The sequence below is a fragment of the Anticarsia gemmatalis genome, chromosome 27 (genome assembly GCF_050436995.1).
Source record: "Anticarsia gemmatalis isolate Benzon Research Colony breed Stoneville strain chromosome 27, ilAntGemm2 primary, whole genome shotgun sequence".
NCBI lineage: Eukaryota > Metazoa > Arthropoda > Insecta > Lepidoptera > Erebidae > Anticarsia > Anticarsia gemmatalis.
In genome coordinates, this window is record NC_134771.1 from 2,488,104 (window position 1) to 2,513,222 (window position 25,119).

General features: G+C 33.3%; 1 protein-coding gene across 7 annotated transcripts in view; it reads left to right on the forward strand.

The window, feature by feature from the left end:
- The window catches only part of Hr3 (nuclear hormone receptor 3 ROR-beta), a 138,461-nt gene that overhangs the window by 103,030 nt on the left and 10,312 nt on the right, over positions 1-25,119 (forward strand). For 4 of the 7 annotated variants that reach the window (XM_076131881.1, XM_076131878.1, XM_076131880.1 and 1 more), the window contains 2 exons: positions 19,339-19,452; positions 20,980-21,093. In XM_076131881.1, the coding sequence (XP_075987996.1) occupies positions 19,339-19,452; positions 20,980-21,093 (228 nt within the window). Of the gene's footprint in view, positions 1-5,260; positions 5,384-5,677; positions 6,551-19,338; positions 19,453-20,979; positions 21,094-25,119 lie in introns of those variants that run through there. The other 3 variants (XM_076131875.1, XM_076131876.1, XM_076131877.1) reach the window with 3 other exon arrangements.

Below are 25,119 nucleotides of genomic sequence, written 5' to 3' on the forward strand. Positions count from 1 at the left end.
ATGGATTTTTACAATTTAATATACCTGTGTGATAAACATAGGATCACGTGATAATGTGAGTTTAGATAACGGAAACTGATGTATACGAGGTTTGCGAAGAAAAGCAGATGTAAAGTCACTTTAGTACCGTAATAGTTAAGTTATTATAGTTTTTCAAATCCATTGTTTGTCAGTATCCGTCTTATTCTTAATGTCCTAAGGGCAAGACATTTTTAACAAGGATTAAATACCAACCAGTATTTACTTTGAAGAAAAGTACTTTTCTTGCAAGTAGCAACTGCCTTAAAAAAATATCATTGGACAATTCACACACGGTCATTTGATTCCAAACCAAGCAAAGCTTGTATTGTAACCAAATAACTGATAAACATACTTATATACTTCTAAATACTAATACAGAAAAAAAAATCTACAACAATTTAAACACTTACTTCCTTATTCGAACTGCAGATTTAGAAACCGAATTCAAAATGGCCAGTATTTCGCACTGCATCGCCAACGCGTTGACTAGACGAAAAATGGCCATTGAACTCCTTATTCGAGGTTCGTTGTACTATAGAACGTCGAACTACGGTCCTATAGTAATCGTTAGCGATAAACGCTATCGATTGCCGATTTACTAGATGCGAGATTGATGTTACAATAATGGCGGATGTCCGTTCGATTTTCAATTTTTTCGAGAAAGTGGTGTGACTTTTTTTTTAATGTTACTTTTTTCTTTTTTGGATTTAGAGGTTGGCAATACTTTCTTTGTATTTCTTTTTGCATTTTTCTTCTGGTAATAGAAATGTGTAAAACTAAAATTGTTTTTTGCAAATGGGTTTCCATTTTAAATATGTAACTATGAATAAAAATTTATTTATTCATCAATCATTTAAACTTAATACTAGAAATACCAAAGAGTGTTAATTTGTTTGTACTGCTTTGACAAAAAAGCTGAGCAAATTTAGATGAAATTTAGCATAATGATAGATCATACTCAATAACGGCTAAACCCACTTCAAAAGATTTTAACAGAATGATAAATTTAAATCCCGGCAAAAAATACAGGTTACTATTTTTTAACCCAGGTTAAAAACGTGTATCTAACAAATTAACACTATCTTTTGAGCTAGATTCCTGAAAACCGGGCCATCACTGAGAATCGAACCCACAGCCTTGCCATCACATTCCTATTACTCATACTATCGTGTTTTTGATACAAATATAATTTTGTCAACATGTCATTGACCCCAATAGGCTGGGACGAACGCAAATAACTATATAAATATAGTATATACTTATCTATATACTTTTGATTACAAAATTATCTGTTTATATGTTTTGACATGTCATGAGTCTAATCGATAGGCTTAGAGTGGGGTTCCGGGTTTGATTTCCGTTTTTTTTTGTGTAATATTTTATACACATTTTTTTTCATTTTGGTATCTATGCTAAAGACTAGATATTGCCCGTGACTTCCTACGTGGTTTAAGATGTTTCAGTATAAAAAGTCTCATAAATCTATAAATCCTGTATGTTAATCCAGGTTATAAACTATCTATGTGCAAAATTTCATCAAAATCAATTTATCAGTTTTTGCGATAAAGCGTAACAAATATACACACATCAAATTTTCGCTTTTATAATATAAATAGGTTAATTTTAACCCAATTTGTATATGTATTTCTATAATTGCAAAGGAATTCTTTGAAATCCATTCTATTTTCAGCAAATCTGTTGCCAAATAACAACCTACATTACAAGGGTTCAACGGTCATAGGGTCACAGTTCAAACGATTCAGAGTTCGATGCCCGCACGCGGAAAGTGTCCCGAAATTTGTAATTCTTATACCTCAAATGGGAATCGAATTTGTTATTCTCTTCCTTGATATTACTGCGCAGTTTACTGTTTTAAAAAAATGGAACGATTTTTGAATTTCTTTCGAGAATATTCGGTTGAGAACCGAATTTTTTAGTACCAGTTTTCGCCACTACGCGTTGCTAGTGAGCCGAATTTTCAATTATATTTGAAGTATATTAAAAAAGAAGTTAATCTTCGATAGAAGTTAGTTAAATGCAATTAAAGAATAATATGAAATAAAAATCCTGTATGACAAGATGTATGGATGTGAATGAGGCAAGGGAAGTTTGTAAGGATCGTACCAAGTGGTGTTCTTTGGTCCCTACCTACCCCTAATAGAAAAATGCGTGATTTTATGTATGTTTGATTTTTACCTAAGTATAGTAGGTATACATAGCCAGTTATGCTCACCGGTCTGTGCACGATCTGTGGGTTAAGCAACCGTTGGCGCGGTCATTCCATAGATGGGTATACAATCTTATAATAGGTGCGGAGAGGGAAAAGTTTCAAGGGTAGAGGAAAAGACTAGATTTTATGTTTGTATGTATGTATGTATGTATGTATTTATTAAAAATCTCTTTGTTTTTTCGCATTATATTTCCCATTAATCATTTAAGATAATCAAGTCTATCGCTGCCTACGACCTAGATTCAGTCTAGGCTTATATTATATCGGTCATTCACCTCCTTTGTGAAAGCAAAAGAAATTTGAGGAAAACAGCCAAATCGTCTGCCATTTTAAATGGGTCTAGAATAATCTAGAATTTAGTTAGAGAATAGTTGTAGTAGTATTGTGGGGTACAAGGTTTGATTTTCAAACTGTTATTGATTATCTGCTTAAAATGTAAAGGTACTAGGTTCTGATCCCGAGTCAAAGATATTGGGTTTTCTTTTTAAAATATTTATATAGTAACACAAATATTGGTCGATAAAGTATTGCAATAGATTAAAACTAAAATGTTGTCTCTATATTATAGTAACTATTGCTGTTTAAGTCAATTTTCCTCGAAAAATTATACTATGTGTTAATCTCTATCATAAACTATCTCTACACCGAATTTCATAAAAATCAGTTCAGCAGTATTTGCGTGAAGGCTTAAAACATAGATCTATCCTCACAAACTTTTGCATTTTTAATATTAGTAGGATTAGTTACCAAATCAAATAAAAAATACTATTACAGCACATATGAGAAATTTCACACTTTGCTGAACCAACTTGTGAATGCCAACTGAAGTGCATAGACTAAATTATGTATATTGTAACCTATTTACTACATACTGGCAGCCTAGATTGTCTATGACATTGGCATGGCACAGATAATGTAATAATATTGTGTTTTTTTTTTCAAATAGATTATTTTTATAGATTTTTGATAAAATGTTAATGTGATTCTTTCAAGTCTTTTATGGTAGGAATTTATTATAAAATATTCAGTTACAGTTTCAGTTTGAAATAGAGTAAGGTTTTGTTATATTATAAGAAGACTCTTACATATAGGAGAAAGAAAAATTCTTACACAATAACTGAAATTCAAAAATAGGTACAAAGCCATTGTTAAAAACTAATAATAATCAAATTAACAATTTAGACTCTAATAATAATCAAACCTAAGACTAAACGTTCTACAAAAGCTCTATGTAAAACTGCAAATAAGAAATACTAGGTCCATTGTAAGCAAAATCTTTCACATTTAATCTACAGAAATGTCTATGATGAAACATCGAAATATCCTATCTGAAATAAATATTTCAAATAGGTTAAAAGTTCAGGGCAATGAACATCGTAAATTCTTAAGAAAGTGTGCAAAAAGCGTTTCTACGCATTAGCCCATTGCCCAGTAGTGGGCTGCGGGCTGTGGGCTGTGGGCCAGAAACATCTACAACACGTGGTCCCAAATCAATAGGTCGTTAGCCTGTGTGTTAGAGCGAGATGGCAACATGTGACGTCACATCACCCCTCCCTTTCCCGCGCAAGGTTGCCGGCTTCAAGAGCTACTTCCTTTTCTTCCCATAATTTTTCGGATTATGACATTTTTCGGCATATATCCAATATTTGACAGTTCAGACTCCATTTTGATTTATTTTTGACAGTTTTTTTAGTGATTAATGAGGTAGTGAGAGTAAAATTTAATGGTACATGTCTATTTAAGGCAACGTTTTGTTTCAAACAACAGTTTTTTTAGATGTATTGCGTTGATAGGCTTGTTTTCGGATAATGCGAGATAAAGCATAGATAAACTGCTTGTTTTTCACGGTTAACCGTTGTTTATAACTTTAACCATTTCCCATAGACAAGCTAGACAATGACCTGTCATTTTATCAATAATTTATTTTGACAGGTTGATTAGTAATTCATTTTAATAGTACACAACATTTGAATTTAGAATACTAATACTGGCATAAACATCATCATAAAAAAAAAGTTTCAAGTACTTGAAAATGGAATAACAGACAAATGTTAGACATTTTTTTTAATTCTTTTTTTATAGTGGGGAAGGAAACTTATTTTTTACTGAAGTAATTCCTATAGAGTTGTAAACAAACTGTGAGACTAAATTGCCTACATTATTTGCGGTTGACAACACATTTTTCCTGGGTCGTTGAACCTTTAACACTAGTATCAGACTGTTTGGAAACAACATTAATACAATGAATTACATACATTTGTGAATTGGGAGGTTCCTAATACTATTGAGGAAAATTTACGCTTTTAATTTTAATTACAGTGATGTAATAATGATTAAAGTGATAATTAATATATCAAAACAAAATAATTTTATCTCTTATAAAGTGAATTTTATTTTTTTATGATATTATAGTGTTAAAATAGTTTTGTTACAGCCAGTCTTTTAATTAGAAATAGAAAAATAAAACAAAAATATTCAAATTTCAAACGATTTGATAAAAGAACAAAAATAACGAATTCTTTGGCGAAAAAATTCGCCAGCGAAGACGGCCGATGTAATATCGCTCAGTGATTCCACACTGAAAACTAGAGTTCAACAGCATTTCACCGAAATCTACTTTGTTTGGGTCCCGGGGTCAACGAACCACTGTGACGCCTGCCCGTTAGTGTGCGCGCGCCGCTCTATACGGACACGACACCGACGTACGCACACATACACACCACGCCTTGTGATCCGAGCCACTCTGATGGGCAATTTTGTCTCTTAATTACATTCTAATTACACACATTTCCGCACATTTTATTACACATTTCTAAGGTATAAGGGTGCTAATTGACGCACCACTAGGAAAATCCCATTAAAGATGAATATTGAAGAAAATTTTTCCCATAGTCCGCGCCGCGCCGGGGCGACTGAACTATCGTATCGCTATGAGCTAAGTTGATTATTCGGTCGGAATGAAAAAATATATAATTTTTTCGTGAGCCTGGCCGAAGATTCGTCAATGCGTCAGTCACGTTCGGGCCGCTCTGGCGTCAACATCTTTGGACTTGCCAGTTGCCGTCGCGAGGCCGTGTTGTGCACAACCTATAGTACAAACATATAACGTACAAATTTTTCATCAGCAGTGAGGTGAACGCGTATTGTTATTTTTTTTAAAACAAGTGACAGTGCCTTTAAGTGCGACAGTGACGACATTTTATTATTTTCTTTTTTGGAAAATAGAACGTAGTGGCGTCTACCAGTTTCAAATTTAAAAATTAAATCTTGTGTTCCACGTAAATTCGGCGGATTTTGGACGATCGAGCGACGTTCGGTCGTCTGAAATCATTGACATTAAAAAATTGGCATTTTTAATTCTTCACTTAAAACCTCTTTTCTAAATTCAAATAAATTCTTCTTTCTGCTTCGGTTTTCTCTTTACAGATTTTTTTTTGTGTTTCGCAAAGTTTCTTAAAGAGATAATATAAAGCAGTAGAATAAGGGAACAAGTGAAAGTTACAATAAATCAAATAGTGCCTTAATAGAATGTTTATTTAAGACGAAAGGAAGCATACAAAACATAACCACGGAGACAAAATGCCAAAAAATTTGTTGCTCTTCAAAAAGATAATACCTGAAATAAACTTCGCAAAAAGAAATCTTACATCACCGTTGGGCCGGAATATATATATCAGTTAAAAACACAAATATCTGGTGCTTAAATCAACAAAGTTGAAGAAACATTAAACAATTTGGGGAGTGCCAGTTTCAAAGAAAAAAAATCTGGTTTTAAAAACAAAAACAGACACAAAACAGTTGCCTTACCGACATAGTCGAATAAAAATTAAAAAGAAATTAATAAAAAAATAACTATTGATTGGAACACGAGTAATTACAGTGATATTAGTGTAAAACGCAATGCGAATTCGATTCGTATGCACACAAAATCACTGGCCGAAAATAACTTAAGTTACAACCAACTTTTGAAGAGAGAAGAAGAGAATTCGAAGATTGAATTTGGAATGATGAATAACAGTCAGTTCCCTGATTTGTTTGGGTCGCAATGGCCGCCGGACCAGCATGGTGGTCATTCGTCTGCTTCGACTATGCTGCACCAGTCACAGGGTCTTCCTCATGGAATGCAGTTGAAACAGGAGCCTGATGGAAGGCCAGTGATGCACAATCCCATGGGTATGGACATCACGTCAGGGTCTGTCGCTGACAGCACCTCCCCCCCACCGGGGAGTAGTGATGGCATGTTCGGATCGTCCATTTCTGGGATGTTTATGGATAAGAAAGCCGCTAATTCTATAAGAGGTATTTAATTTTTTTTTTTATTTAACTTTATGGTTTTTAAGACTAGTTACAAAACTGTCAAGTTGACATTTTAGAACAATTTAAAGACATAATGATATATCTAATCGAAAAATGTCATGAATATAATTATAATACACTTAATCAAAAAAAACCCTCTTAGTAAAAATTTTTTGCAAAAAAAAATTCTAAGACATCTAAAATTATAATGTTTTTCATGCTTATTTTTGTCCATATAATTATAAATATATTTCTGTGTACTTACAAGTACGACAGTACTCAAACAGTTGATACGCAACGCAAATATTAGTATCAACGAATATTTGTTTAAATCGATTATTTATTAGGTGTTCAAACAATAGGAGCAAAGTGCACATCCTTATTTCTAGCACATCACTATTAAAATTTAAAAAAGGAACAACAATTTTCGCTTGTCGAAAGGTCAACGACCTTTACATTGACATAAGTCATAGACAATTTAGTACTTTTTAAAAGCGAGTACCATAGACGAAAATTTTTGTTTTTATTTTTTTATGGCATAGATAATGTATGTAGTAAAAAGATAGTATATAAATGAGTTCAGATAAAATCATGACGTGATACGTCTCTCGTTCGTCTGATTCATAGTATACGTTATCATTGTTTATTTATTTGTAAATTACGAGATGATTGCGTATGTAATATCACTGATGCTCTCTCGGGTTCGATTCCCGAGTCGTACAGGCACATTTTTGTATCAAATTATCAAATATAAGGTCAATCACACTTGACCTCGGATATTTTTTTCACTGAACAATACTGATTATGAGTTCACAGTTCGATGCTCGGGTCAGAAAATTGACCTTATATTATCACGTGACCTGACTCTATTCTTCAATGATTTTTTTACAAACATACAAATTCCCTGACACAGATTCTAAAACTGTATTACGAACACAATATTTACGGGAATCGAACCTGTAGTATGTACCGTTGTTAATATGAGAACAGTCATGAATGGTGGTCGCGTGTTAACTTGTCACGGCCTTGTGCTAGATTTTATCAATGATTCCTAGGACATACGGTTAGTAATTATTAAGAAACAACTTTTAAGACAACTTATATAACTAGCTAATTAGTGGTCAAAGTTTCATCCTATTTTTCAGCTGCTTAGGGGTGAATTTTAAATAAAATGAAGCTTTTGACACGTGTTTGAAGATTTCATCCCTTATTTTGGTACTTTAGGGGTTGATATTTGAATAAAAAAGAGCTCATGATTGACTTTTAGTCGTCAACTATTGTCATGCTAAATTTTATCAAATTCGTTGCTGTGGTTTAATCGTAAAAGTATGATATACAAAGCACATATTCAGCGCACAAAAAAATACTTGAGTTATAAAATGTAATAACGGTAAAACTACTATTTGATGGCATAAATCAAAAGCCATATTATCTTAAAAATAAAAGCCAGTAAGTTATATTGATTAAAACTATGGTTTAAAATGCTGCCCTCTCATTGGTCAAACTTTGTCTACGTCATAATTGTTCATTATTACTGGAATTTAGTCACGGATGTTATTTAATTCAATAATTGTCAGTTTGAGGAATATTTCTGATGATAATGACAGCATATGACCCAATTCTTTTCGTCTCGTTTGAAGGAAGGAAATAACATACTACACAGCATTACTGCTTAGTACCTCTTTGTATATATTACTTAGTAAGCAATAATTTAATGTAGACGACTTATGTTCCTCTGAAAACTTTGAAAATTACCGTTCTAGAGATAAAAAAAAATAGAAGTTCTAATTAGTTTGTAATTCAGACAATTGGAAAATATCTGACACGTATTTCATCAAAAAACAAATAGTGATGAAACATAAGTTAGAATTTCTATTTAAGCCCTATTTTCCCTTTCATAAGTAAATTTTCCAGGAAAAAAAGATTTTGACAGATCATGCATTCTTCCCATATGGGTAGAGACCAAGCAAGTTTATCTTTAAACAAGTAATTTAGCTCGGAAAAGTCAGTTTGCAATTAATTTCGAAAATTACTATAATTTCTAAAAACGGGTTACTATGACATAGACAAATCACATTTTTTAGGCCACAAACACAAGGTCGTATTTAAAAACTAAAACTGTCAAACGTCATATGTCCTAAATTTACACAAATTATTGACAATAGATGCATTTATCTATTGCCCCAAATTGCATTTAAATGTGTACGTCCCAAATTTTAATTTTCCGCAGTTAGTTGGGTTTTTCTTTGTTTAAAAATTCGGGTTAATTGCTATAACATTTGGGTTACGGGCTGTGACGTGGATATTGTTATGTCATTTGACAGTTAGTCGGCCATATTGGATTCGAGTTGAGGGTGTTAGCACATTTTAAAATTGACACTCAATTATATGAATAAATGGATGTTTGTTTTATTGTAGAAAATTTGCACCTTTTTATATACTATTGTATATAAAATCTCGGTCTTTTCCCATAGGGGTAGGCAAAGACCAAAGATAGCAACTTATTTTTACAAAATTTAAGGTAGATTTGAAATTCAATATTTTTTTTGTTTCTTTAAACCACCAATGATAGATTGGTCTGAAAGTCTATATCAGAGGCCTTTACCCAGCAGTGGGGCATAGAATCAAGCTAAAAAATAACTTTAAACTGTATAGCATAGTAACAAAAGGAATTTATACATACGAATTCATATTTCTCATGACGGTGGCACTCAATTGCACTTATACACACTGAAGGCCATCCATTAGACAATAGACAGACACACAGAGCTTGTTTTTCAACAAAGTATATAAAAAAATCGTTTAAAACACGCAAACTTTACGGTAGATTCTTTTTTTAAAGAAATAGGAAAAAAATATGATTAAAAGTCTAATTCGAAGTTTAAAAATAAAATGTACTCACTCTTTGTTGTCTTCGTTTAAAACAAAACACTGATTCTTTATTCAAATGTCAAACACTTTTTAAAACACTGCACTTCATAATAAACAATTAAAAAGTTTCTGAGGTACATTTAGCGGTAGTTTATCTATCCACGTTTATACTCATACAAAAAAACGCTATTGAATAGATAAACTACCGCTAAATGTACTCAGAAACTCGGTAAATGAAAAAACAAACAATTATTAGTCAAGTCAAAGTGCAGCCGTGTCAATGACCTCTCGAAAACTGACACGTGGACTGACCGGCCAGTGTTAGAACGACGTAAGTGCAGCCTGTACGCGTTGCCGCAATGGTTTTTAAAAGTTTTAATTAATAGTAATAATTTAGAAACAAAAAATAAAACGTACTTTAATTCAAAGTAAAAAATAAGTCGATTATTTTTTGTTACGAAAATTAATTTTCGTTACTTAATAAAATTGTTATGATATTATTAATTAGGTATACGATAAATGCCTAAAACGTTACAAAATACATACATACCTAATAGGTACTACGTCTCTTTCTAGGTAGGCAGAGACCAAAGAACACCACTTAGTACGATTACAAACTTTCCTTGCTTCATTCACATCCATACATCTTGTCATACAAAACCATTAGTTACTAAATACAAAGTAGTTCTAAGTAAAATACACATCCAAAATATAAATAAAAAAATGTAACCCATTAATGTCCCACTGCTGGGCAAGGGTCTCCTCCCGTAATGGGGGAAGGTTAGGCTTTGAGTCCAAAATATAACATTTATTATTTCTATCTTTAAAGATTATCTTGCAAGGCCGCAAAGAACCTCATAACGCCGACTCATCTCAAATTTTTAAGTCTCAATTGTCATTAGGTACAGTTAAAATGTCGTAATGGAACAATTTGGGGTTGTCATCCGACAAATTGGCCTTACTCGGGTTCAAGGCCGTATTCCGTTAATTTGATGATACACTCTCTTACGTGAGTATACAACTAGAATCATAGTTTATTTTTAAAACGACTTACCCCCGGTTTCGTAGTACATTTAGCGGTAGTTTATCTATTCAATAGCGTTTTTTATAAGAGTTAAAACGTTATTGAATAGATAAGCTACCGCTAAATGCACTTCAGTAACCGGGCATCATAAAACTGACATTATCAGAGTAATAACTAAACGAAACGAAATATCCATTATCAAAGCAGAAACAAAACGCGTCGCTAAAAAAATTAGATGTCAAAAATGAATAAAAAAAAAGAATTTGACAGTTTATTGTTTAATGTGTTCTAAATTTAAATAATGAACAAGTAGGTTTGAATAGTCGCAGTTTTATTGGACATGATAATGCTGACTGTCGTTACAACAGCACGGGTCAATGACCTCGCGCTGCGGTTTACTGAATGATTCTAGAATTTTACATACGTATACAATTATTTTAAAGTTGACTCAAATGTTTCATATGAAACAAAAATATAATAGTTGATTCACGTAGCTCCACCCACATGTAAGGCACTTAAAGGTAAATTTTTCAAAATAAAAGTAGCTTACATTAGACACAATTACTTCAACTATCTCCAAACAAAATTTCATCAAAATCGATTCAGCAGTTTAGCTACGATAGTCTAACGACGTTACATTGATCTCGGCTCTTCAAGTATCTCCAAACAAGATTTCATGAAAATTGTTTCTGTAGTTTAGCTACAAAAGCGTGACAGACAAACAGACTTTGGCTTGAATAATATGTACTACATCAAGATTGTAGCATATAATAGTTTTCAGACGTGCCGGGCGCCAGATAGTGTCATAAAAAATCCCGCCTAGGCGTCCATTAGGGAATATTGATTTTCACACGAAAAACTTTCCATGAGGTTCTCTATAAAAGTTGTAATAAAACTATATAACAGTAGGAATTAGATCATCCGAGAAAAACTAAAATATACGTATGAAGGAAAGACTAATATTTGAATACTAAGAAAAAAGTGCATTTGACTTACACATTATTATAAAATTATGAGTGTATTTCATACACCTCTGCCTACACCTTTGGTTATAACAGGCGTGATGTCATGTATTTACTAAACAAATATCAACAGAAAAAAAATCTGCATCATTGCTTTAAAAATAATCAGTTTAAAAGCCAAATACCCAAACCTAAATAAGTCTCTTGCGAATTAAAAAAGAAATTCAATTGTCAAAATATTTCAAAAATAGAACGCGCGATGTCGTCGACCCGTGACGTCATGTGACGTGAGCTGTCACTTTTATTTTAGGGCGCGCGCAAAAGAACGATTTTAACACTATATGTACTAAAGTGCGTAATACTGTTACGATTCACCGCAGGGGGTATTTTTTTATGGAAATTTTTCGTATGTGGGTTAACGATTATTTCTCTTTTTTACATCTCTCGCACTAAGTATTGCTCTTGTGTCTGGGACTTTTACAAACATACAAACAACGGACACAAAGTACAACCAGACCCAAAACAACTTTTTGTGGATCGTAAAAAGAATTGTTCTGTGTGGGAATCGAACTCCCAATGCAATGGTAGAGCCGTAGTGACTAACCACGGCGCCACGGAGGCAATCAGGCTACTGTCTTTTTTGGCTTGTTATGAAAGTTACTAACTCTTTTTTTAAACTCATTTCGGTCCCACTGCTGGGCAAGGGTCTCCTCCCAAACGAGGGTCACTTAGGCCTTGAGTCCACCACGCTGGCCAAATGATTGGGGACTTTATAAATGATATTTTTATTTATTTATTTATATCAAACCTTTATTTTAAACAATTCATTTAACCTTTCATAACTGAAACTACTTCAAACAACTTCATCTGTTGTAACATCCACTTAATGTTATCGTATATTACGACATCAGTTGCGTAAGATGAAAGATGAGAACAAGTACATTGAACGCTCGATAACACTGTTAGCATAACGTCACTATAGTTATGCAGAGATGTATAAATAACAGTCACATTTTTACCGAGTACGACTTTATAGTACGTATGTTTAGCTTAACAAAACTGGAATAAAACTGTTTTTTTTAAATGAATAAATTTGACCCGTTATTGTCCCACTGCGGGGCAAGGGTCTCCTCCCGAAAGAGAGAAGGGTTAAGCCTTGAGTCCACCACGCTGGCCAAGTGCAGGTTGTGTTATAATTGCAATTACCCATATAATAAACTGCGTCGTTAGCATATAATTCAGTACTTCAAACAGTTTTAAAATATTTCACAATTAAAAGTTTCTAAGTAAATCGCAGTGATTCATAACGATATTAATTTAGTCATCATTTTTTAAGTCGTGTCGTTGACCTGCAGCGGGTTGATGCATGTCATTGTATCCGCCATTTTAATTTCGATTTTGACAGCTGTCATTTTTTGACAGATTCCTTAGGCAGTGTGCCTTTGCTGATTTGCGTTTTTAAAATGTAGATTGCACTGTTCTTTATGTGACGTTATTAGTAATAAAGTATTATTGTTTTATATGAGGAAAATGCTTTGTTTGTTCGATTAAAATGTATGGAATGTGCAAGGAATAATCATATCGTTTAAATTTCATAGAATTTTCAAGTATTTCAAGCTTTATTGTACATATTTTCATTAACTTTTGAAAAGAAACAGACAAAATCACCGAATTTTTTTACTCTACTGTCAAAAATCCTTTGGAAAATGACAGCTGGGACCAACAATTTAACATGCCTTTCGAAATACAGAGGAACTCGGCATGTTTATTATGGTCACCCATCCAAAGACAAACCTCGGCAAGCGTAGCTTAACCTCAGAGATCGACCGGCGCATCTGTTATTTAGCCACGAGCTCAATTACCGTTTAAAATGATACCCAAAATAAAATGATCTATCGACCGTAACATACTAGTACAATACAAAGGTCAAACTAAAATGGTTTCGCCTAAATATAAAACGAAGCACATTGCGCTAGAGGTCATTGGCCCGTGATGTCAGCCGCGTCACAAAACGTAGGTGATTTGGATTACGGTAACGCGCACATCCGCGTTACGTGGTACATTTTGCGATACAATCTCTATCGTGGTTTGCGTTTGACCGATATTGGGTCATTGCCTTGACTTGATAAAAATGAATCAGTGTAATTTTCTTTGAGATTACGTTTGTTATCGTTTTACAAACATACATAATATAACACCTGTATGTCATAATAGGGGTAAGCAGAAGACTTTACTTCATTCACTTTCCTACTCCTGTGACCTTCTTGAAGGTAATTTCTTACAAACTTTGCCTTTTAGAGCTAATAACTAGATATATTTTTTTTACAAACAAACAAATCTATTAACAAAATAAACCTAGATCTTAAAAGAAATTCGTATTTATTCAGCCATTTTTTACTTTATCATACAAATGCATTGAAAAAAGCTAGCCCTATAGTTATAAAACTTGAAACTACAGATTAACACGCAATGTTTGAGGATAAACACTGAAATAATATAATTACAGGATATTAATAATAGAACTAAAATTAGAATTCAATAAAATAATAATAATATACGTACCTTCTATTGTGGTTACGTACTTTGGAGAGTACGTACTTTAACTCTTTTAAAAGTATCAGATGTTGGTTCAAGCACGTACCTAAAATGTCTATACTTCAAACTAATTTTTACTCGCAACTTTATAGCCATGAAAAGATTTCATACATATGTACATAGAATCACTCCCTTTTTCATAGGGATAGGCAGAGACCAAAGAACGCCACTTGGTACGATCCTTACAAACTTCCCTTGCTTCATTCACATACATAGTCATGTTGTCATACAGGACCGCCGGTTACGAGTAGCACCTGACCCTTTTTCAAGACATCACCGATATGAAATCAGTCTAAAATTAAATACTATATACTATACATATACGTGCTTTATAGGGCACGTAAACTTGCCCCAGTTTTACTAGGGTCAAAGTACAGAAAAGTACGTCACATATTTGACCCCAATTTTTGTAAAAACACATTTAATTGGGGTCGTAACATAGTGACCAAATTACCTGACTTTGCTTGTGATTTCGTTTAATTACTGCGGTCAGTAATTAGTCAATATTATTGTTAATACAAGGTTTTATGCTAATTGGTTGTGGTTGAAAGAAATGATAAATTAATAAATAGTGGTATTCTTTGGTCTCTGGCCTACCCCTATGGGATAATGGCGTGATTTTTTGTATGTATGTATGTATGATGTCTTTATTTGCAAAGAAATTTCACGACTTGTACAATATGTGGTTATTAATAATACTAAATGTAAGATTCTATATTTAAATTCAAATTAGAATATAAAAAAGAATATTTAAAAACCACAGACAAAAAAATAAAGCATTCTACTTTAAAATTTTCCGAAAATTCCATAAAGCCATTCCATATTCAAACTTCAATTGACTCAGTGTTACCAACCTTTGGAGAACAAAAACCTTTTTTTTCTTTTAAATACCTTTTATTTGAAGCATAGTAATGCACAATGAGTTTGAAACTTGTGCAATCGTCCAGGAATCGATTACAATACATTATTAAGACAATAGGTACGGAGGTCAATGAACTTGCACAGCTGATCTTAAGCCAAATGCCTGAATACACTTAGTGATATATAAAGCTTCTCGTATTGTTTTGTAAAAAAGGGTAATTATTTCTGAAATACAGTTTTTTCATGAAAACTGCTATTAATTAGACAGCTTGATTGACAATAACAAATACTTCTCAGAGTGTTATATATTAAAATTTGTTTACTAGTAAATAAGGTACTGGATAATAATCAGTCAACGTGAAGGGGGATTCCTTTACTATTTTATTGACAAAAAACATTGCTTTTACTACCAAAAATTAATAATCATTTTATTTTACATTTTGACCAGCTGTTAAAAAGTATGATGATCACAAACTGAACGTTCAGAAACACTGTAACATTGCCTGTCAACTTTGCCATAATTTGCTTGATAGCTCTACATCAGTAGTAAAAAGAGATTAAAAATAAATAATTTATTTTTGTATTGAAGCGAGGAAATCAAGGCGCAGTGCTAGTCGATTTAAATAAATGTAAACACATTGAGACTATTTTAATCGTGAGGCAGACATTATTTCAGTCATTCGGATTGAAAATATTTTTAGCGACAGCTGCTACTGTACAATTATATTTATAAAACCGAGTAAAAAAGTAATATTTATAACACAATTATACACATTTGTAATTTATATTTAAATACGCATTTTAACTATGAAGAATATTTTATTTCGTAATTCAATCTTTGCCATTTTTTGATAGTCCAACTTTGCCATTAACTTTAAAAAAAAAAACATATTCCTAGAATTCTCGCATACGAATTTCGAACATCGCAAATTTGACTATACAGTTCGCAAAATAATTGTCATTCTAAATTTAACCTTACGCAGTGGAAATAGAGTCGCGATAAGAATACAAGGGTAGCAAAATAAAAGTTTGTATCAGCAACGCTAGTTCGGACAGGCGGTCATTGACCTGTGACGTAAGCCGTTAGATTAAAATTCAAATTTGGGACTAGAGCCTTGTTCTGAGGCTTCAGGTCGTTGACCCGTGACGTATAGTGGGTGTGTACATTTTTGAGCTCTATATTGAATGCAAATTGCAATGAGACTTGAAAGCCTTGTCAGGTGGTAATGATGTGGAATTTAAGTTGCGTTTGACAGGTTGAGAAAGAATTTTTGAGTTGTATGGTTGAATTGTATTACTGTTCCCAATAAGTTTCTAATAAGAGAAAGTAATTATAATAATATGACCACAAATTTTAGCAATAAAAGTCTGGCCAAAAGAACATCCAAAATTTTACAGTAAACCCACAAAATAACTAATACCACATTCTTTCAACAAACGATGCAGAAAACCCTAATATCTAATTCCAAAAAGGCACATATCAAATCACAATAACATAACACATATGACCTTTCCAAACCGCATACCCAATCTAAATTTAAACACTACAAATAAAAAACAAACGTCCTTCTACTGAATTAAAACCTCATAATCTAAATTTGAACGAAAAAAAAACTAAACTTGCGATTATCGAATCTTATTATGTAACAGCCAGTGTTTTGGAACGTATACTTATATCAGCTTAGCCTTTCTTCCAAACTATGTTGGAGTCGGCTTCCAGTCTCACCGGACGCAGCTGAATACCAGTGTTTTACATGAATTGACTGCCTATCGGAACTCCACAACCCAGTTACCTGGGATACAACACGATACCCTTCGGTCAGACTTTCAAGCTTCTGACTACTGTTAACGACAGTCAAAGATCTTTAAAAATGACACCCACAATTTAACGTGCCTTCCGAAACACGATATGTATAAGATGCTCACCCATCTATAGGACATCCTCGGCAAGCGTGGCTTAACCTCAGAGATCGATCGGCTGTTGTTAAACGTTTCAAATTCAAAAGGCTAACTGTTTTGTGACGTAGCAGGGCGTGATACAATTCTGTACATGTACGCGGTCGTTGCCCGGTGACGTCACGATCAGCTGGGTTAGAGCGAGAGGGCGCTATGTCGAGTGAAACAGAGATATGTCTATTGATTTTTGTTGAAATGTTGAGAATTGCTTCGCTGGTTTTGATGTGGTTTTATCGTGAGAAATGGTTTTAAATTTATTAGGATATGAGTGTTTTCAAAGGAGTGGTAATACGTTAAAGTTGAACCTTTTCAAATGTCTATAACATATAATGTACTTATATTTAGTAAGCCTGTGTTTATTTATAAAAATAATGTAGTACTTAATGATTTTATCTTTAAGATATATTAAACCACAAAATATGTGGCCATTTGCACCTGCAAGTACTGTTAAAGAACTCTCAGGCATGCAAGGTTTCTTCACGATGTTTTCCTTTACCATTAAAACAAGTGTTAATTTTGCAACTTTGCCCAATACAAAACAAAAGCCATAGATAATTTAACATGCATAAATTCCAAAGTTCAATCAAAAAGGATATTGCAAATCCGTTTGCAAATCGCATTGTCATTAAATTGCGTAAAAAGGAACGTTTTCAAAACTATTGTTTTTGCGTTCCGTTCTACGCAATATTTTTGACAATGGTTTAGTAAATTGTTGATCAACTTATCTGTTTCTTTAACTATTGGTAGGTTATTGACAACGGCACATAAAGCGTTAGATAAAGTTAGAAGTTTGTGAGTGTGTTTATCACTCTTTTACTCGAAAACTACTGAACGGATTTTGATGAAAATTGGCACATAGATAGTTTATAACTTAGACTAACGTTTGGTTAAAGATAACTTCCTATCACGGAAGAATTTATCGTCAAAAAGATAGTCGGATTACATAAGATACTGTTTGCAATATTGTATGAAAACTATATTTTCATTTGTAGTCAATATAGGCTAAAATATAAGGTTACTTAGCCAATGACAACCTTTAAGCTTAGTTTAAAAACTATCTATTTATAATATTAATCCAAGAAAATATATATTTATATTAAAACTATGTAAAAAAGGGAAAATTCTACGCTTACACGTGGCTATCGTTAGACAGATAATAGTTAAAACAATTAATAATACATTAAAGAATTAATTATATTACTCATAGGATATAGATAATTCGTAAATGTCCGTATATCAAAATAAAACTAATGTATTCGGAATAAAATTTTATCCAAACATTTTACTATATTGTATGTATATTATTCATACAATTACATTTGCTAATGTTTTGTATTTAAATTACAAATCGTTAGTACAATTAACGTATTGAAGATGTATAAACCTTAGTAAGAAGTTCTTTGGCCTACCTCTATAGAAAAAGGCAATATATTATGTTATGTTTGTATAAGTGATTTAGTATAAAACAAAAGCAGTAGAATTTATCTGAAATTAACATCAAACTGGAATTCATATTTGTTACTGCAGTGCTTAATTAATTTAAATACCTGAACCTACCTTTACTGTTTTTAGGACTATTATTGTAGCCAACTGTCTTCAAAGAATATTTTCTATAAATTATATTTCAACAAATCTTTTATTAGCAACTTTTTTTTGGGAATATTCTTCATACAATACCTGTTAAAATACCAAAGAATTATGCCTTAAATAAAGTTGTTTCCCATGGCTTTGATTCTAAAGACATAAAATAACGACTAAAGAATCCATCGATCAGTTCTAAAAATAAATATTCCATATGAGCCAACGGACGTAAGAATCACAGGGATACTATCAACACGCTGTATACAGAGTCAATGACCTCAGCCCGACCTTGCCGGGGTCGACGACCTCCAGCCGAAAATGGCAGCCAAACGTTTCGTTCGGAAACGATGGCCAGATAACTGTGTGCGGATTTTTCGATAAAAATAATTTGGAAAAAAAAATTGTATAATTTTTTTTTTGGAAACACGTGGTTGACAATTTGCTATTTTTGAGGAGTTAAACAAGTTTTCAAATTAATAAAATATGATTAAAAAGTATATAATATCATTTTTGATTAAACAAATCTTTTAAGAATTTCTTAGCGCGTAGAAAAATCAGCTTTTCGTGGAAATTACGAACAACCAACTGACCAATGGTCAACATCATCTCGCTACTATAGCTAAGGGATTCTCGAGTTTAATCCCTTTTAGTGATAAATGCGGAATTTTAACTCTAATATTTAAATGCTTGGGTTTTAGACCTGGGCATTATAATTCCAAATTTGTATGGTTTTCATCAGCGAAAAATCTACACACAGAACTTTTTCATATTCTAATTACTCGTAAGTTTCTATCTATACGCAAAAATTGTACACATAAAACACCTCACAATAATTTGTGAGGTGTTTTATGTGTACAATTTTTCTTACACCCTCGTGAAGTCCAGAATTTCTTCATAAAGTAAAAAAATATAATCTAACGTAATATTCTCTATTGTTTCAGCTCAAATCGAGATAATACCATGCAAGGTGTGCGGGGACAAATCATCTGGGGTCCACTATGGGGTCATCACCTGCGAAGGCTGCAAAGGATTCTTCAGGCGTTCGCAGAGCACAGGTCGGCTTCTTATTTGATGCTATTTATACTTTCATCCGGATGAAAGATTGTACGGCTATGATCTTCCATCTTCAGTCCACTTGCTAAGAATAATTCTGGCATTGTTGAACACCAAAGTGATTCTTTTTATAAAGTTAAACGTAGTGCGATTTCCTGATCAGTACTTTTGACAATATTATTAAAAATTAAAGTTTTTTTTTTGTATTCCGCTAGAGACACGGATTAGTTCTTCTCTTTTTAAATATCTCGGGATAGTTAATAGGAAATCGTATAACTGATGATGGAAGAATCGGCTGAAAGAGATCTAAAAACATTTTTCATCATTATTATCATCACTAACTTTTTAAGATCTTGTAGAGAATGTTGTTGAGTGGGACAGTATAGGGATGGCAAAGATACATTGAGATTGAGAGGGTTGTATGACGATTATATTTTTGACTTCAGAGCTGTCATTCAATCCAGTCATGTCATTTAATGCTATACTAGTTCTTGTAAATGAAACCAATGGGAAGTTTGATCATCCTGCAAGGTAGTAAGAAAGTCTGGACTTTGATAACTGCTTAAAGATTCGAAGGAATTTAGCACTTCAAGAACAATTTTTTATCTCAAAGGATTTATGCAATTAGGAGTTCTCTCTATGAGCAAAGGTAGTGACTACAACACCTCTACTTTAGGAGGGGTTCCCGGAAGAAGAAGGTCAAATGTGTATAAGATTATCAAGAGCATATTATCTTTTAGAACTAAGGGAAAAGGGAATTCTGTGGACAAAAGGTATTATCTTTTGTACGTTTTATGAAGAAAGAAAGTTTTAAATATACCAAGTCGAAACGGAGAGAATAAATTAATAAAACTCTCGGCTATGCTTGGATGTATCACAATTTTATATACTAGGGAATTAATACAGTAACTGAGGTAATTCTCATTTATGTTTAACACGATTCGGCTTGGTTTTGTCTACATAATCTAACATGATGTCAAGGGAAGAAAGCCTTTCATCTTAGCCAATATATACTTCTGGACCTGGATTTAAACCTAGACCAAATACTTGGGTAGGTATGTAGTTATCAGAAAAATCTTGAAAATTAATTTTTGTAACATAAAACTCTCTGAAACCTTCAATTTCCACTACCTCTTTATCGCCGAATGAGTCACCTAGATCCGCTAGCATCATTATCTCTACTTCCTAATAACAGCTTTACCTATTGTTATTAATGGCTTAACCTATCTTTTACCCCTTCTTCCTTATTTTAATCTACTGTCACTACTATGGCCACTGTTCAATCAGAACTATTTTCACCTTCCTCTTTCTCTCTCTGTCTGTCTTTGACTTGCTTCAACCAATCTTTCATCTCTTTCATCCAATGATAAACTCTTCCCTTATTTCCAGCCGTAATCTCCTACGATCTCTCCTAGATTTGTCTCAATGCCATAAGAACTGCAACATCTATTCTTGTCTCTCTCTCATCTTCCACCAATCTTTCATCCCTTTCATCCAGTGATAGATACTAACTCTTGCCTTATTTCCAGTGGTGAACTACCAGTGTCCGCGCAACAAGGCGTGCGTGGTGGACCGCGTCAACAGAAACAGATGTCAGTACTGTCGGCTGCAGAAATGTCTCAAACTTGGCATGAGTCGTGATGGTAAGTACCATTTTACATGTTTTGACCAGGGAATGGTAGTCAAGGTACTATGTTACTACGTTGTACAATATTTGTGTGGAAATCGAACTTACTAAACCCATTCGCAGCGATGACTACTTAAACTACTGCGCCATTACAGATTATTCTTAAATGACATGTTTATATCATTGGTTCGAAATCGAAAGCAAAAATATTTTAGTAATTAATAAATATCAGTTTACGATTGCTAAGATTCCAAGATGTATTTAAGCGCAAGAAATGTTCTTTTGAATAACAATGACACCAAGTTTCACCAAAATAGGTACAGCAATTTCGTAACGCAACAGTTAAACAAAAATAAATAAATAAAAGCATTTTTACATACCTTTGCCACGTGAGTAATCAGGAAGCGAGCGCGGGGTCAACAACCTCTTATCAGTGCTTATCAACACTGTTTATGCTAACGTAAGTCATAGACTTGTAAGAAATTATAAAGTATTATTATGTAATACTGTTGTGATTTATGTATGTATGTATGTATGTAATTTCCTACTATTATATTATATCAACTATTGAACAGCTCATTTTCGATAAAATCGAAAAATATATAAAAAAATTGATAAACGCTCCTAGTGTGTTCTTAATAAACTAGCTGTTTGAGAAAACATCTCTTAGTTAAGTCATTGAACGATCAATTATTGTATAAAAAGTGGCCTATGTTTCATTTAACTATCCTAATGCCAAATTTTATCAAAATCGGTTCAGCTATTCAGCTATGACAACGTTACAGACAGACAGAGGTATCAAACTCTGGGTACATTTGTATCAAAATCTAATGATTGTCAAAAATTAAACGTACCTACCGAATTTAAGCCTCCTTAAGGCTTTTGACATAGCTTAGCTATTACAAAAACAGCCTTAAATCTAGGTCAGACAGAAAGTCTAGACTGAAACTGACTGATAATAATCCGTTGACCTTTTATCTGATAAGAATATCCCAAAAACAATGGGTTTTCCTTATTGTTTATTGTATGATGAAATTGTACATACATACATACATACATAATATCACGCCTGTTATACCCGAAGGTGTAGGCAGAGGTGTATGAAATATAACCACGTTTCGCCATTAACAATGTTAGTCCCATGTAATAGGGGGCGAGCCTATTGCAATATACCGGACACGTTACCAAACTCCGGGCTACTATTAAGAAATATTTAATTATAAATTACAAAAGCTTAATTTGCTTGACCTGAGAATCAAATTCAAGACATCTTAGACAGCAGTCGTTATCACAATCGACCACGCTACAGAGGCAGTTAGTAAAATGAAATAGTACGAGGAAATAATATGTTTACTACTACTAATGCCATCTATTGTCTATTTTCCGGAACTAGAATTTTTTCAGTGTCTTACACCAAAATAATTTTCGGCATACTTTTATCAATATATAAAAATGGGAATAAGGGCAATATAATCATATAGAAACCATGTTAAATTACATTATTAAATCTATGTTTATGACTATCATAGAAAAAGCTAGAATTATGTATTTAAGTTTGTCTAGAGTCACCTCCAAAACGACTATACCTATTTGAAATATCTTTTACCATTTCAAAGGTAGATTATAACCAGTGTTTGTATCGCCAAGCGCAATTTATACGAGTGATGTCACCAGCCTGTTAGATACAAAACTAGGCCAGCCTATGTCTAGCCAAAATATGACTGATAGTGCCATCTGTTATCAAACTGATAAAACTAAACAATGAAAAACAAAAATATTACTTTTATCTACTCGTAACCGTTGGTCCTGTGTGACAAGATGTATGGATGTGAATGAGGCAAGGGAAGTTAGTAAGGACAGTAAGAGTACTTTGATCTCTATCTACCTACATAAGAAATTTAGACTTGACCATAAATAAGCATAATAAAATAAATTTATCCCATTATATAATGTTGTACACTGACACCTTAGGCCCGATATTATGTATGGATGCGAAACAATATGGTTTGTACCAACGGTGAAGGAAAACATCGTGATGCAACCTTGCATGCCTAAGAGTTCTTTAGAACATTAAAATATCTTAAAGGAATGTAAAGTCCTCAACCCGACTTGGTCAGCGTGGTGGACTCAAGGCCTCCTTCCTTATTCCGGGAGACCTTTGCCCAGCAGTGGGATATTATAGGGTTAATTTTAGAAAGGTGTACCTAAACCCCTGCATACCCCTAAAACCCGTCAACTTGGTCATATACTGTAGCGTGCGAGCACATAGCGCGTCGCCATCGACGCGTGCCGTGACGCCGTCTTGCGCAATACACGTAATATTACTAGTGTAGTATCATTGTCGATAAATCTATACTAATATTATAAAGCTGAAGAGTTTGTTTGTTTGTTTGAACGCGCTAATCTCAGAAACTACTGGTCCGATTTAAAGAATTCTTTCAGTGTTAGATAGCCTATTTATCGAGGAAGGCTATATGCTATAACTATACTAATATTATAAAGCTGAAGAGTTTGTTTGTTTGTTTGTTTGAACGTGCTAATCTCAGGAACTACTGAGCCGATTTGAATTTTTTCAGTGTTAGATAGTCTATTTATCGAGGAAGGCTATAGGTTATATATCATCACGATACGACTAATAAGAGCGGAGTAACAGTAAAAAATGTTACAAAAACGGGGAAAATTATGACCCATTCTCTCTTATGTGATGCTAGAGAAGTTGCGCGGGTCAGCTAGTACATACTTACATAAATACTAACTGTCTCCGTGGCGCAGTGGTTCAGGTCGCCATGTTGCTACGATATCGCTGGGAGGTCATGGGCTCGATTCTCACACGGGACAACGGATGTTCTAAAATTTGAACCATCTGTACTTTGCCTGACCCGGGAATAGAACCCAAGACACACCACCTCCCGCGCTACAAAAACCATCAATACGTATATACGACCTATGGTCCATTTATTTATAATTTCAAAACCTAGACTAGCCTGTCTATTAGACCTAAATTCAGATAAACATAATATTTAATTTCAGTAGAATTGGTCTTAACAAATATAGAGTTCATTGAACTTTCAATATTTGCGTGTAACAAAAAATAAAGCCTTATTTCTAGGGCAAACTAGAGTACTTATTTATAAATAAGAACTGAAACCTGATTTTAAATATATTAGTACCTAGTATTTAAATCTCGAAATAAGCTCGAAATAATAATAAACCTAAAGGGTAGACATAGACCAAAGAACACCACTTGGTACGATCCTTACAAACTTCCCTTGCTTCATTCACATCCACACATCTTGTCATACAGGACCGCCGGTTACGAGTAACCTTTTTGAAAAACATCACATAAATGATCTGTTTCTTTTTCTTTCAAGACTTGGTGACAGAGTTAAATATTGATCTATATATTCTCATCTAACCAAGCGCTTGGGGGATGAGAAACCCCACCCCCTAACTCCCTAGGGGGTGGGCAAGCAATCAGTCTGGAACTCATATTAAAATCTAGTACTGAGAAAACTTAATTTGGTTTGTTCAAATATTTATTTGATGTATCCTCACATACTTATTTCAAACTAAAAATGTCTTTGGTATAAATATACACTCTTTTTTTGGTATATTTAAACACAGTAATAATTATTATACATTAATTTCTTCCCGCGGTTTTTGACGTTATAAAAAACTTACGATTTAAAAAGTAACTGCGTGAATTTAAAGCAATACATTGACTAAAAATGTCTCTTATTATCAGTAAAAGGATTTTTATAATTGATCGTTTAGATAATAATATATATTTAGATAGAGATAAATTTGTTTCAGACCTCACCAGGCTTAGACATACAAACAACTAAGCACACGTTCTCAAACCATCGAATAGTTCAAACCGCATTACGAAATCATCAATAAAAAAGCAATAAAAATAAATTATCGACAATAACAGTCGCATCACTTCACATTGTGCAACAGCAGTCATCAAGCGTGACATAAACACATCCAAGTTTTTACAAGACACACACACACGCGCAACATTCGAACTACACAGACACGT